General features: G+C 40.8%; 1 protein-coding gene across 1 annotated transcript in view; it reads left to right on the top strand.

The window, feature by feature from the left end:
• Positions 1-15,540, top strand: part of col5a2a (collagen, type V, alpha 2a) — a 47,245-nt gene that overhangs the window by 19,607 nt on the left and 12,098 nt on the right. The window contains exons 3-27 of the mRNA XM_083682422.1: positions 485-504; positions 717-749; positions 894-926; positions 1,204-1,257; positions 3,573-3,665; positions 5,282-5,356; positions 5,700-5,744; positions 5,855-5,908; positions 6,086-6,139; positions 6,506-6,559; positions 7,301-7,354; positions 8,439-8,492; positions 8,673-8,717; positions 11,350-11,403; positions 11,653-11,697; positions 11,924-11,977; positions 12,301-12,399; positions 12,655-12,699; positions 12,858-12,956; positions 13,291-13,344; positions 13,566-13,673; positions 14,042-14,095; positions 14,575-14,673; positions 15,016-15,069; positions 15,359-15,457. Coding sequence (XP_083538548.1) covers positions 485-504; positions 717-749; positions 894-926; positions 1,204-1,257; positions 3,573-3,665; positions 5,282-5,356; positions 5,700-5,744; positions 5,855-5,908; positions 6,086-6,139; positions 6,506-6,559; positions 7,301-7,354; positions 8,439-8,492; positions 8,673-8,717; positions 11,350-11,403; positions 11,653-11,697; positions 11,924-11,977; positions 12,301-12,399; positions 12,655-12,699; positions 12,858-12,956; positions 13,291-13,344; positions 13,566-13,673; positions 14,042-14,095; positions 14,575-14,673; positions 15,016-15,069; positions 15,359-15,457 — 1,532 coding nt within the window. The remainder of the gene's footprint in view (positions 1-484; positions 505-716; positions 750-893; positions 927-1,203; positions 1,258-3,572; positions 3,666-5,281; positions 5,357-5,699; positions 5,745-5,854; positions 5,909-6,085; positions 6,140-6,505; positions 6,560-7,300; positions 7,355-8,438; positions 8,493-8,672; positions 8,718-11,349; positions 11,404-11,652; positions 11,698-11,923; positions 11,978-12,300; positions 12,400-12,654; positions 12,700-12,857; positions 12,957-13,290; positions 13,345-13,565; positions 13,674-14,041; positions 14,096-14,574; positions 14,674-15,015; positions 15,070-15,358; positions 15,458-15,540) is intronic.

The raw sequence follows: 15,540 nt of genomic DNA, 5'->3' as shown, positions 1-15,540 counted from the left end.
ACACACACACACACACACACACACACACACACACACACACAATTAAGAAGTCCTGAGGAATACTGCAAAGAAATGCATAACAAGTTAATGATATTTGTAGTCTCTCTCTATGTGAGCGAACTGTTGCCTCAGCCAAGAGATCTGAACCATTAGGGAACAGGTGTTATTGCACTAGCCAGATACTGTACCTACAGGCTCATTGGTTCTAGCCCCCGCCTTGACTGTTCCCCCTCAATCAATTTGTGTTCTACCAAATGATCATACTAATTACTATTTAATATCAAAATGCCGTACTGCATGTGCGTATGTTAACCAATTGGGAAAATGAGTGGATCCAACGTTTACCCACCTTTTTTCTACTTCTACATCCCTGATGTTCACGCATGTACGTGGCACTGTATGTCTTGACGATACTATTATGACATCTATGTAATCTATTGAGAGTATCAGTTATATATGTCTTTGTGTGTTCTCTGGTTTTCAGATGGTGGCAGGGTCTACAGGGTAAGCGTCATATTGTGGTGTTTAATAGCCTTACTACTGTATTTGTACAGGGCTCTTCTGTAAACGAGACTCAGGTCTCAGTAAGATCTTCCTTGTTTAAATAAAGGTTAAATAAAACAATTAAAATGTAGTAATGTCTTCGAGTTTTGATTCAGACATACTGTATTGTCACCATTTGAAACAATGTCTATATTTTTCCACTTTATTATTAGGGGCAGAAAGGAGAGCCCGGAGAAGTCCCATTAGTAAGTTTATGTTGAAGTTTCTTTGATGCTTGTTTTTCAATTCAATTAAATATTTGAGAGGTATTATAGGGCAATGTTAACATTGAGAGAATATTGTATTGAGACAACATGACATTGATAATGTAATCCTATATCTCCCAACAGGTGACGGGCATTCGAGGTCGTCCTGGGCCTATGGTACTTATAATTCACTTTAATAGGCAGTGTGTCAAAGATTCCATAATCTGAGGAATCATTTGTTTGTAAAGATTTGTGAATATATTTGAGTATTTGAGTTGACACTAGATGGCACAGTTACCTATAACTTTACCTAAAAAGGATTCCTTTGCAACTGTGAACACTGTCCACAGAAGTCAAGTAACTTTACTCTGTTTCACTAGTGATGATGTTCAATAATAATGTTGTGCATTGTACTACTGTAGGTGTTTAATCTGTTCCTTTTCAACTTAAATAGGGTCCTCCCGGATCATCAGGATTCAGAGGGGATCGAGGACACAAAGGAAGGCCTGTATGTTCCCACCATAACTCCTGAAAACACACACTCCTATGCAGAGTAAAGATATAACATCATAACAGGGCTAGAGGCCCATATTTAAGTTGGCTCATTGACAAAAACATAGAGCGTTTGATTCTGGATCTATGCCTTGATCCTTATCTTCATCTTTCCCCTTGGACTGAAGTAAGGGTTGTTTCCTTCCTAGCATGTCTGGTGAGACTTTAGAACTGTCACGAATAAGCATTAATAAACGAGTATTCAAACATATATGGATATTTACAAACATTCATCAGCATTACATGCTTAAAAAATGTAAAGGATTATTATCATACTGCCTTGTTCATGAAAGTGATGTTGTACTGGTCCCACAGGTGATGGGATGGGACACAATGCGTGTCTCCATGTTCTTTAATTCACATCAAAACACCTAGGCCTGTTCATGTAGGTTCATTTGGAGAAGAAGTACACACCAGACTACATAGTCCCCGTATTTCATGGCACCAAAAGTGTTGGAAAATTGACTTGACAGGTGTTTCTGGTTAGTCAGGTATGTTCCGTCACATAATTTGTGCAGGCATAAGAGAGCTGTCAATGTCTCGTATTGATTCTAGGCTTTGCGTTTGCTTTTCGGAGTCTGCTATTGGTGTCTGTCACCGTGAGGACCAAAGAGATGTCAATGAAAATCAAGAAAGCCATTATGAGGCTGAAATATAAGAAACACAGCCAAAACAACAGACTTACCAAAATCAATAGTTTGTAACATCATAAATCAATAAAAGTACCTCTCTTCTTCTTCTTCTTCTTGTGGATGTGAAGAATTCGTAAAAAAAAAAAAAAGAAAAAGAGAGAGAAGCATTAGACGGGATAAGAATAAAGAACATTACATTTATACCCCAGTAAACTTTTGACAGTTATGGACAAGATAAAGCGGACTCACTCACTCACTCACTCACTCACTCACTCACTCACTCACTCACTCACTCACACACTCACTCACTCACTCACTCACTCACTCACTCACTCACTCACTCACTCACTCACTCACTCACTCACTCACTCACTCACTCACTCACTCACACACTTACTTACTTACCCTACACGTCACATAGCCTCATTCCCGCCCAAATGCTCGAAAGGTCTGGTGGGGCAACACGTCAATCTTGGCCTTCATTAAGCCAATAGAAAGGCTGTTGAAAACAGATGGTACACAGCCATTGGCTTTACTTTGCATCAATCATCCCCCACAGCACATCCCACCAGTACGCCTCGCAGCTGTGTGATTCGCTCAAGTCAAATCATAACAAATACTTTACTCAGTAAATTTACTCCCACTAAGGCCAGGTTTGAGTTGTTGTTTCGGGCTTATATGCACTGTGCACAACTGCCTGAGGACGAGGTTAGTGGTGAGTCAATTAGTGACCTTAATTCATCAATCAAGTAGATGGGAAGAGCAAAAACCTGTAGACACTCGGCCCTCCGTGGAATGAGTTTGACACCTGTGCCATGGAGTATACTGTCCCAGTACTCACTGAGGACACTGTATCAGCATGTTACAAAGATAGCCTACAACAAGCGTGTTCAGCAAACTGATATTCAGCACACGACAAAAGCATACATTGGATAATTAATATGCTCATCTCGCTGTACCCTAATCCTATTGGAAATATATGAAAATATACATATATATATATATAATGGGGGATCTTAATAAAGAACAAATTAATCTTTATGATAAATGCTATGCACTTGTTCTCCTTCCCACGCTCATTTCTGCTCACTTGATTTAATTGTATATTATACAGTACCATCATGTATATGCTGTTTCTTCTCACCAACTACAATATGAATGTTATGTACAACACAGCACATCACAATGCAAATCAGTTGCACCTGTTACACCTGTTACAGAGCGGTATCCTCCGATTCAGTGTACGCATTGTTCAGTGATGCAGATTTATCAAGGGAGCGCCATTATGGTCCCAAACACAACAGATTTAATGTGCAGCTGTCATCATTGTATGCACAACAATGGCACCAATTTCTGCACACTTCTGAAACAGTGGTGTGTAAATGAATGGCCAAATAAGTACAACCACCGCAGTGCCTTCATTGTCCGCCCACTACATGCATTGGCCAACATTTGAAAGAAATTGCGCTGATCTAGTGGGCTACAGTACTTGCTTCACTGCAGGAGTATTCTTAATGAAAAGTATTGAAATATGACATTTATTGTAACATTAAATTAGTATTAAATTCCTCTTCTTTGTTTATATGGATTGAAACCGAAAATGTCATGCCTTGTTTGACCATGTTATTGTTTGTTCCAGGGGCTACGAGGCCCAGCGGGATATGATGGAGAGCCTGGTGTGCCAGGGCAACCAGGAGAGCCAGGCCCTGCAGGACATCAGGCATCCCCGGGGGTGAGCACCACCAATACCCACCATCACATGAGACCACTTACACACAGAGGAGCTGAACACTGAGCACCACCACCACCCACCATCACATGAGACCACTTACACACAGAGGAGCTGAACACTGGACAAAGGAGATCAATGTCCATTCACTTGTTGCTTACCGGGTGAAAAAAACGGATGTAGATCACGATTTTATTGAAATCTAAAGATCACTTGTATGAGAGGCAAACAGTAAGCAGACATTTACCTCCTTTCTGTACCTCAAAACCAACCCCTCAAATCTAGGTAATGCAACAGTATTGATTACGGATGTTTTCAATGTCCATGTCATCCTTCTAGGCCCTCAACATGTGTGGATTACAGATATCTGTAAAGGCAGAAGTCCTTTGGCTCATGTTTCATTACATAGGCATCAGGGTTCATCATTCGGTTAATACAATGCTTGTTATCTTCATGGCTCACATTACACTGTGGAAGTAGTTGCAGAATGTTTTAAGCAACATTAAGCAAATCCCACACTGGTTTCAGCATAATTTTAGATCACTCTGGATTCAGCTCCTATTCATCATCAGCTGTTTGACCTGTGACTTCACTGTTCCATTGGTCAAGTTATATATTTTTCAAACTCTGACTTTCAAAGTCTGCCTGTTCCACATATTGAGCAAGTATTGCTGTTACCACCTCTGGCCACCTCATCTCTGCAGTGCTGAAGGTAGAGAAAATGTAGGTGTGCCCAGCATGGCAAATACGTATTTTAGTGTTTTCTCCCAATACGCTGGAGTTCCTATTAAAGGCTCTCTGCATCAGTCTCGTGTCATGGGCTTTCCTTTACAGAGCTGTATGGACATGCTCGAGGAGGACTGCCATTTGTCATTTCACTAAGAAACTGCAAAGAAAATGTAATTTGTATTCATGGCAAAGCGATTGTCATCACAGAGGAGCCTTCCATATCAACACCTCTTTCAATCTGTGTAGCTCATCTAATGTCTTCTCCCGTGGTGAATAAAACAGGGAAAGCTTTGGCATCCAGTTTGGAAAGCTGATGGAGGTGAAGCAAAATACTCCATCATCCTGTGTGTGTGTGTGTGTGTGTGTGTGTGTGTGTGTGTGTGTGTGTGTGTGTGTGTGTGTGTGTGTGTGTGTGTGTGTGTGTGTGTGTGTGTGTGTGTGTGTGTGTGTGTGTGTGTGTGTGTGTGTTGGAATTTGTGTCCAATGTCCTGTCCAATGTCTGCTGTTTGGAAGTACTTTGCTTGTTTACCATCCTGTTCTGAATCCTGTGGCTCACCATTTTCAAAGTAACATAATCTGCATCATTTTCATCAGAATGTGGTGAATCAATGTTCTGTTGCACCAATGAACGACCATCCACCCACACAACAAGACCTGCTCCCAACACCAAGGAGAATCATACTACCAACCATACACTATTGAGTACCAAACTCTTACACTTGTGAGAATGATACCATTGTACCAATCCCACACAATCAGATATAAAGCGTGAATATGTCAAAATAATAAGATGATACATCCACAGCGTCTGTCCTCCCTTTCTTGGCTATAGGGCCACCTACTCATGTATAGCAGCGGGCATTAAAACCACCTCTCTCTGTTTCCTATAGGGACTTGGAGCTCAGATGCAAGGAGGATTTGATGAGAAATCAGCGGGCCAAATGGCCATGGTGCCGGGAACAAGGGTAGGGGGTGATACCTGACTGGGATGAGATAAATCGTATTGGTGTATGCTTTGGCTAATCTTTGGCTAATCTGCTGTTTAAGGTTTTCTGAACCTGGATTGAGTCTATTCCTCGACTAAAAAACATTGTGAATGGAAAGTTGACATTGAAAGTGTGATTCAGTCTAAGACTTGGCTTAATCTTTGTCATGTTGGTAATGTCTCTCTTTTGAAGACTTTCCTTTTTGTTGTAGAGGACTCCTTTGGGTGTCAGTGGGGTCACAACACTGTTTGTTTGATTGTGAAAGTGTATGTACTGTTTATTGATTTTAATTAATACTAATGATGCAAGTTGCTTGTTTTAGGGAGAGTCTGGAATCAGAGGACCGCCTGGGCCAAACGGTCAGGCTGTAAGTATAAAACTGCTCATTTTGAACTCTACTAAAATGGACCACTGATTATGTTGAACAATGGAAGGAGATTCCCCCAACCCCACCCTCTCTCTCTTTTTCTCTCTCAGGGACACTCTGGACCTCAAGGATCTCCTGGGGATGTTGGTGATCCAGGTCAAATGGTATGACAACATTCTTCTTGTCAAATGTCATGTTTGTGTTGTCCAGCTTTTTAAACACTTATTACCATTGTGCAACACAGAACGACAAACCAAACTGAAACCCTATCAAACATGTTTGATTGTGTTAATGATTGATATGAAGTTGTTAATGACGACAATCTGATTATCTTGTCGTAGGGTTCATCAGGGCCAAGGGGACCAGAGGGACCTTCAGGCAAGCCGGGTGAAGATGTGAGTCCACTCGAACTTCTGTTTGTGCAAAGTTTAACCACAGGCAAAATGGCTCTGCTGTATTGACTGTCATGAGTCAGCATGTGGTAGTATTCTTCATTCTTTTTGAGACTTGACTGTGAGTTTGTTGTTTCAAACGGAAATCCTCTTCTCTTGTAGCACGTGACAAATACAAATACATACTGTATATGTTGATGTATGAATTATGTTACCGTTAATCCACTGGAAACTCTCTGGAATCCAAAAGATGTCAGTTGACTACAGCTGTAATTGTCAATTAAACTTGTAAGTGTCTATGTAAACTTGACTGCAGTTTGTGATACTGTAATTATCAGTTTGTGATGATGAAATGTTACATTGTCGCAGGGAGAAGCCGGCAAAGGCGGAAATTCTGGAGAGATGGGATTCCCAGGGTCAGCGGTAAGGAGAAAAGATTCCATGTTGTTGCTCTCCAGTGTTATCAAAGGAAGTGTTGAAAGTGCGAGGGCCATATTTTAAGGGCGTAAAAAATTTAGTCTTAGCGCATATGCAGGCGCTGGCGGGGGCGGTGGTGCTTGGGGGGGGCGGTGGTGCTGGCAGGGCGCTGGCGGGGGCGGTGGTGCTTGGGGGGGGCGGTGGTGCTTGGGGGGGGCGGTGGTGCTGGCGGGGGCGCTGGCGGGGGAGGTGGTGCTTGGGGGTGTGTCTGAAATATTATTGCTATTTTCAAGGCCAGAATCCTTCAGCGTAGCTGATGGCACTCGGCCTGATCGTTGTCATGAAGACATATTTCATCTCACATTCATTACAACTCCAGATGTTTAATAATAATCATTTATTATCAAGCCATTTATTAAGGATGTGCCAATCTGACGATACTGCTTCATAATCTTTTGGCCCTAGTACTACATGTGTATGTGTATGTATTTGTATGTGAGTATGATGAGTATAATGTACTTGTATAACTCTCACTATAATATCTTAAAATCTGTATGTAGTATTTATGTTTTGCTATCATAGGTCTAGCTAACGGATGTTTGAAAGGTTTAGTCTATAATTTGTCCCTCAGCCCCTGGGTTGTATGCACTTATTGTAAACTGTTTTGAATAAGACTGCTTTTGTAAATAATTAAACAAAAAAACACATTTTCTAAACTATATTAAAATACTGCGTCATGCATTTCAGGGATCTCGAGGATTTCCAGGGACACCTGGGCCTCCAGGACTGAAGGGCCATAGAGTGAGTATGATCAACAAATATCCCAAAGGATGTATGTATGGCATAGGAATCTGGTGTCGGATTTGTGATTGGAGCACTTGAGCTGCATTTTGCTTCACACTACACTTACAGTGCACTTTAATAAGGTGACAGTTGGTTTTGATCACTTGGAATGCAGTATGATGTTTGGGATTTTTAATGGACTTTCTGGACATTATGCTCACCAACAAGTGTTTAGACTAGGGGTGTCAAAGCAATGGAACCGGCCCGTCGGGTGGTTCAATCAGGTCCGTGGGTGATTTGCGTAAACAAAATAGAAATAGATCGGCTTTGAAAGGATAGATCAGCTTTGAAATGGGAAGATAGCAATTCAATTATATCTCCTTTTTTATTTCATTTTTTAATCCCTACCACACCCCACGCCTACTTATAGCTATTTACTATTAATATGTAATATATATTTTTTTTAATTATATAGTATATATCTTTCTCTAGTTTCATATTATTGCTTGTAATGGATTTGTAAGTATATTGGTTAATTCATTATTAATTCTATGTTTAGTTCTAACCCTCAGATCTTGAAAATGAGGCATTCGTCTGAGTTTGAGTAGGCTGGTGGTAATAATGATCTTTGAGGAAATGAAGCATTGAGTGTAAGCTGAGTACAGACTACTGTAATATTGAGTATTATAATAATATGAGGCACCGGTTTGCACAGCAGTGAACGTTGGTTAAGTTTTACGAACAAATTTATTATTTTTTCCGGCCCTCGTGAGGATGCATTTGATCCAATGCGGCCAGCGACCAAAATTAGTTTTACACCCCTGGTTCAGACCCTGTTAGCCATGCTGCTAATCAGGCTTCGCCTTCTATAGTGAATATGCCAATGACAAATGGCCAAATCCTAATTTAGGGACACATGCATAATTCAAACATTTATGCAAATCATACATTCTGTAAATGTCAGTTCAGGATATGCACATAATATACTCAAGTTACATACACCAGCCTTGCCGCTTGTTGTGCAGAGTTGTGATATGATTTGTGATAAGTTCAGCAATCATAAAGAGTATTTCATGTGGAAAACACTCACTTTTCAATTCAGGGCCATGGAGGTCCACTGGGCCTAAGAGGTGAAACTGGAGCTGTTGGATCAAAGGTAAATTAATTGTCATGAAATAACTGACAGTATAATATCTATCACTGACTTGAACACCATTATTATTTCTATTACTGCATGTTCATGTTATTATAGGGTTATTACACTCTTATTACAGGTAGTAGTGTTCCCATGAGATATTAGCCACTGTGTTGATGAATGCTGTGTTTCTTCTTGTAGGGTTCATCAGGTCCCACTGGTCCGATCGGAACAAATGGGCCTATGGTAAGTAGAAAATATACCCTAATTGCAATTGTGTCACCTTGTAGTGGAGTAATTTGAGATCTGAACTCAGCTGTGACTCCATCCAGTTCTTGTGCTATCCCAAGAGGTACAACAGCTTGTCTTTGGAAAGTAGTTTCATGGTTTAGGATCATGATTGAATTATGAGGTTGACTTATATCTTCCGACCTGTGTCTCTTTGAGGTGAGAATTATTGTTTGTCAAAAGCTCATAGGGTCAATGGAAAAATTGCATTGTTATGATCCTTTAGTAGGCCAATGTGCAGTTGCTGCCAAAAAGGACATCATGTGATGTATGCGACTGTAATGTTGATAACGATGTTATTTGTTCGTTAATGGGGACATTTGTTGCCAATTTATCCACCAATTGCTCTTTTGGAAAGTCAGCTGACATCACTGTGAATAATGATAGGGTACACATCTTGTTTGTGTATTATGTTTTTTGGAACAGAAGTTTCGGTAACGTCCTGAGTATAACCGACTGCGCTGGTAAAAATAATAATAACCCCACTTGCAAAGAAGATAAGGGCTTGAGATATCATAGCCTAAAATAACAACGCATGTTGCCTAATATTGGAACATATGTGGACATCTTTAATAGCATATTGATATAGTCTAGAAATACAGCATGTGCGGTATTCATTTCCTGGGCAAAACATGAGAAAAAAAAGTACTTGTAGACTATATTGATACATTCGTACCAATGTGCAAAAGTTAGGGGAACATATCCCTTTGCCATTACCTGAAAGTGGTACATTGCAAGTGAGATTGAACCTTCAGCATTGCTGCACAGCATTGTTGCATCCAATTACACTTGAGTTAGACCCAGACATGTTGGCACTGCAAGTCGGTTTAGTCTAAAACTATCCAGGCAGCACTGCCCTGGTAATAAACCTAGGACGTTAGGCAACACACCTACGTTGCAAGTGGCCCTGGATGTTTTAGAGAATGTAGCCTAAGGAATTTAGTAATGCTAGAAGGATACACTAGGCTTACTTCCACATATTGTTTGGGAAGTAGGTATGTATGAACATTTATCCTAATACATATGTAACATGCTGTGACTATTCTCGCAGTCCAGAGGTGTTGCCTCCTACGAATTGCATAGGACCTTATTGTCTTTTGTGTTCTATAGACGGAATGATTTGGACATACACATGCAGGAAATCTGACTATCGTTATTCCTCTCAGCCGCCTCCTCTGATTCCTCCATTTCATTCTAAACCACACCCACCCAAACCCATGATTTGTTGTGAGAGTGTCTGTCTGTAGAAGACCCGACCTGTAAGATGTTTTTCTTCCTTCTCCAACTTCTCAAAATCTTGATTGGTTGTTTCCAGATGTACCTCATTAGCTGGTACAGATGGATGGAGACTATGCTGTGCCCGGTGAAGGATGTAGTTATGGGCATTGCTGCCCTCGTTGGCTACACTGAACATTATAAAACGTACATATGCTAAACAAATGTGCATATCCTTGTAAACAATCAAAATGTTTTTTTAGAGGAAGCAAATTGGAGCCCTAAGTTCCATATTTGTGACCAAATCACCTTTTGATTTGAGTTGATTTGGCCATGCAATTATGAACTAATAATACTGGCCCCATTCACCCCCATTGTTATTTGTTAGCAGTGGATAAAGTTAGCTTAAGTTAGTAGTAGCTATCTAAACAAATCCAAGCTGTGGAAAGAACTGCTAATGTCATCAACTTTCTTTTTGAAGTAGGTGACAAAGTCATCCGCAGATAGATTAAACAAGATTAAATTAATTTACTTAGTCTGGACAACAGGCTTCACCACTCAATTCCAAATGTATTTAGTCCTGGTCCAAGGTGAGCAGGAGTTAAATACCTTGCAGAATAGTTTCAGGCCCTCCGACTGGAGATTGACAGCAATTGGCTTCAAACAGATAGCTTTCAACAGAAACTAGGTCCCAGAGCTTAAGGCAGGATAGCCACAACAAAATACAGCAATAATAATATATGAAATATATACTGAAAAATGTATGTACTCACTGCAATGTAAGTCGCTTTGGATAAAAGCATCAGCCAAATGGCATATATTATTATTATTATTATTATTATTATTATTATTATTATTATTATTATATTAAATGTACATCCATACACGATTCATAGTTCTGAAGTTGCCTAATTAGCTAGCAAGCTGGTTATTGGAACATAAATTGATTTGAAAGCTGAGGTCTGCAAGTTTGCTAACTATTTGAATTACTTACCATTGAGATACATGCAGGGCTCCATCTGCTGCAGTTGTTGTGTATTTCCAACGTCTTCCTATTCTCTTCCTAAGACTCAGGTTCAGAAATGGCCAAACATTGAAATGTCACTAACTGGAGTGGAGATTTAAATAACTTTCAGGGCCAAAACCATCTTACTAATTTTGGGCAAACTATCTGGCCTCTGATCCTTTGGGCCACAGAATGACTTTATGGTTTCTCTCAAATAGATCTACTTGCAAGGACCAGCCCAACCTATCAACAAAATACAAATATTCACCTCTTTCTCAACCTTCAAATTAATGATCACTTTTTCCTTTACATTTCTGCATTTACTGTTCTGGCACTGTAAAACTATGACTGTTTTATCACCCATTTTAGGGTCCTAGAGGAATGCCAGGAGAGAGGGGCCGATCAGGACCGGGCGGAGCGTCGGTAAGGATGACAACACTCCTGAGTAAACCGGACACTAATTAGTGTAGCGTGATGTTTGAATACCAGGATATGAAATCAATTGCACCACAGTACATCACATTGCTTTACCCCCACATAGGTCCTGGATCATTGGGACTTCATACTTAAGTACTGTAAAGCTGTGTATTGGATCCAAGTAACGTGTATCTTCGCAGGAATTGCAGATTATACGCAGTATGAAACTAATCGGCTGTTTTTCTTGGATGACAGGGTATGCGTGGTCCACCTGGCAACACCGGAAAACCAGGTCCAATGGTAAGATAGGCAGATACATTGTACTCGGAAGTACCGTAGTCAACATGTCATTATCCTGTATGAAGATTAAATACTGTCTCTATGGAAAGGTAATGACAAAAGAGTGGCAACCAATAATGATGATAACGATGATGAGAAAACTAAGTTGATACATGTTGTTAAGGTACCGCCTCATAGCAATACATTGGGATATGAAGACTGGCTGATCTTAACTATTGTTTTGCAGGGTCCTTTGGGTATCAATGGCCCCCCGGGGTATCCAGGAACCCCTGGGATGAAGGTGAGTGGAATATCCAATAATTCAATTCAATGTACAACTTTGTGATTTTTTAAAAGTTGTGTCTCAGAGTTAAAGGTACAATCTGTCATATATATACTGTTGTTCAATCGTCAGTACTATGAATGAATGCTAACTATGTTCCCATGTGACCAGACCAGGAACATTTCAGGCCCAAGTTGTGTTGTTCCCTGTCACATGACATAGTCAGGGAAAACTCCTGATCCTGTAGGCCTACAGTCTTTAAACGATAATACAAAGATCTGCTGAGGTCACACAGGGACGCATTGGGATCGAGATTTGAGGATTGCTGTTCTCCTCCTCAGGGACAAGCTGGGGGCACCGGAGTGCGGGGTCCAGAGGGACAACAGGGTCAGAGGGGTGAGACGGGGCATCTGGGCAGATCAGGATCAACTGGCATCAGGGTCAGTGTCTTACTTCGAATACTTACTCAATACTAAACATCCTCACGCTTTCGTTTACCAAACCTGGGTTAAAAACTTTTAATCATACTTTCAGGTGCAATTGAACCAATGGTTTAGACCCATAAGTGCAAGCTCCAAGCTAAACCCTAAAATACATATGTATTTGACCTAAGACTGTGCTGTATGCTGTACATGACAGTTTTCAGCACAATCCATTCTCTTGATGATCACATGTGGCATGTTTGATATTTGTAGGGTCCGGGGGGGACTGATGGCGGTCCAGGCAGCAAAGGTCCAGTGGTATGTCAATGATCATGCATAACATCCATTTTCAATTATGTATAATAATGTAAAAAATAAAATAAAAAATAAAAAATAACCCTTTATGTGAATAGCCTCACCATGTACAATAATCTGCTTGATGGCGATGTAAATTGAAAGATGCTACTCTTCCATAGGGAAATGTGGGTGTGCAAGGCGCAGGGGGTCACCTCGGCCCCCACGGCCCCCCAGGACCCCAGGGGAGCACTGGTCAGCCTGGCATCAAAGGTCAACTGGTAATGTGGCTTTACTTCACTGTCTAGAAATGCCTCTCATGCAGACCTTCACAAACCCTGCAGACCGAGGCCTATATGTACAATATGTAGTCAATGTTATGACATGCACGGCCGACACATAAACATTACACTGTTATATTCTGCAATATGCCAGTGCAGAGAGAATATATAGCACAGACTACCTGCTTAGCAATGTAGCCATTCTGCAGAACAATTGTCCTGTAAAGGACCGGATCTCCGTTTTTCAGTTCATGAAACAGTGAGTGAAATATGTGATTTGTGGGATATTAATGCCTCTGGGTCTATATATGTTTTATGTTTTTTTTTGTTTTAGGGAGATGTGGGTGTCGGTGGGTTCAAAGGAGAGTACGGTCCTAAAGGAGAACCTGTAAGTCCAAAAAATATCAGATGATTCAAAGTATTTGTAAATATAATTGTCTATTACTCCAATTTATTAAAATGAGACCTCATAATAGAAGTAAATATATAAGTTGGACTGCTGCAAATATTGATGAGGCTCATGCACGGCCAATGGCAATTTGTACATTGATGACTGACTGATTATTTGCTTTGACATGCTGTGTTCTGTTCAATGTGTCTATGTCATAGGGTCCTTCTGGCTCCCAAGGAGTGCTCGGACCACAGGGTGAGGAGGGAAAGAGAGGTCTGCGGGGCGACTCTGGGTCTTTGGGCCCACTTGGTCCTGTTGGTGAAAGAGTGAGTCAGCAAAGATCCAACCTCCTTCTTATTAACACTTGCACACAGTAAATGCACTTGAGTCAATTCCATTCTGACTTCTTTAAATCCTAAATGCTAATTTGAGATCTGAAATCAAAAAATAGCAAAAAATGTATGTTAAATTGGAATTCAAGTTAGGATTTTACCCTCAATTGTCATTATGAGACATGATACATTGATATTTGGTACAGGCGTACATTTACAACTCTAAATATCTGACTCAAAACATAGTTTTTTTTTAAATTAAATAAATAATAATTGACATGTATAATAATGTATAATGAATAATTGTGGATTTCCAATGATACTATATTCTCTCTTTGCATCAATGCAAATGTGTATTTCAGGGTGCTCCTGGCAACAGAGGTTTCCCTGGTGCTGATGGATTACCTGGTCCTAAGGTACAGTTGTTGTACAGTGTTTGTCAGATGTTAATTGGTGGACTTTAATGTCATCCTTTGGAAAGACTTGAACCTCACCCTCAGACACACCCACATTCCTCAGACACACCCACATTCCTAACCTTACCCCTGAGACATGCCCATATTCCTAACCTCACCCTCTCAGACACGCCCACATTCCTAACCTCAACATCAGATAAATCCACATTCTCACCTTTTAGACACACCCACATTCCTAACCTCACCCTCAGACACACCCACATTCCTAACCTCACCTCTCAGACACGCCTACATTCCTAACCTCACCCAGTCAGACACAACCACATTCCTAACCTCACCCTTCAGACACACCCACATTCCTAATGGTTCTCTGATCAGCTGACAACCTTACCACAATCTCCTCTAATCAAGACCCATTGAATTCAGAAGTGTCATACTGTATCACTCCCTAACTCACAATGATGGGGGTTTTTCTGAAGGGAGCTCAAGGAGATCGTGGAACTTCTGGTCCAGGTGGGCCTAAAGGTTCTGGAGGAGATCCAGGACGCACTGGTGAACCTGGTCTACCAGGTGCAAGGGTAATCATCAAATCAAATCAAATTGTATTTGTCACATACAGTACATCGCATACAGCCGTAATTGATATAGTGAAATGCTTTGGAATCTTGCTCCTCGATCAACGACAGTCAACAATAGTCAACGAATCAACAATACAATATAATATAGTATAATAAAACAGTGACAGTAGTAGTGCATCAGTGTTGTGGAAATATGGAGACATAATCACTTTAGAATGTTCCTCAACTATATCCCTCATCAACAGTAGCTACTGTATTGCTCTCATCCCCTAATAGCTTGTTCCTTTTTTTCATGAAAGTTCCTCCAAGCTCATTCATTCACTGACCTTGTCTCCTTCCCAGGGTCTGACTGGTACTCCTGGAGTCCAGGGTGCAGAGGGCAAGCCAGGACCACTGGTATGTTGGCACCTTTACACTGTCCTTGAGCACTTAGGGATCATCGCAGGTAGCAAATGCTTGATGCTGCTAGTCATCGGTCTTAAAGACTAGCCTGAATGGTGATGTTAAAAAAAACAAGTTTAGTTTAAAAGATGGGTAAACGCTTCCCACCATTAAAAACACGGTCAGTAAAAGGCACTTATTTGCATTTACCTTTGACTTCGTCCCTGATTATAAAGCTATACAGTACAGCATGAGATCGTCGATGAAAAGCCAGGGGTAAGATCTTTGTCTCTTTTCTGTGAAGGGTCCGGCAGGGGAAGACGGACGTCCAGGACCAGCTGGGTCCATCGGAACCAGAGGTCCTGCAGGAACAATGGGATTGCCTGGACCAAAGGGCTTCACCGTAAGACACCTTCATCATCAAACTCATCACTGACCACATGTTAAAATGTATTATAGCATGTATGCAATTAATGCATCACAAGC

The sequence above is a fragment of the Argentina silus genome, assembly GCF_951799395.1.
Source record: "Argentina silus genome assembly, chromosome: 12".
Lineage (NCBI taxonomy): Eukaryota > Metazoa > Chordata > Actinopteri > Argentiniformes > Argentinidae > Argentina > Argentina silus.
The sequence above is the reverse complement of the archived record's forward strand: the minus strand, read 5'-3'. Positions and strand labels throughout refer to the sequence as shown.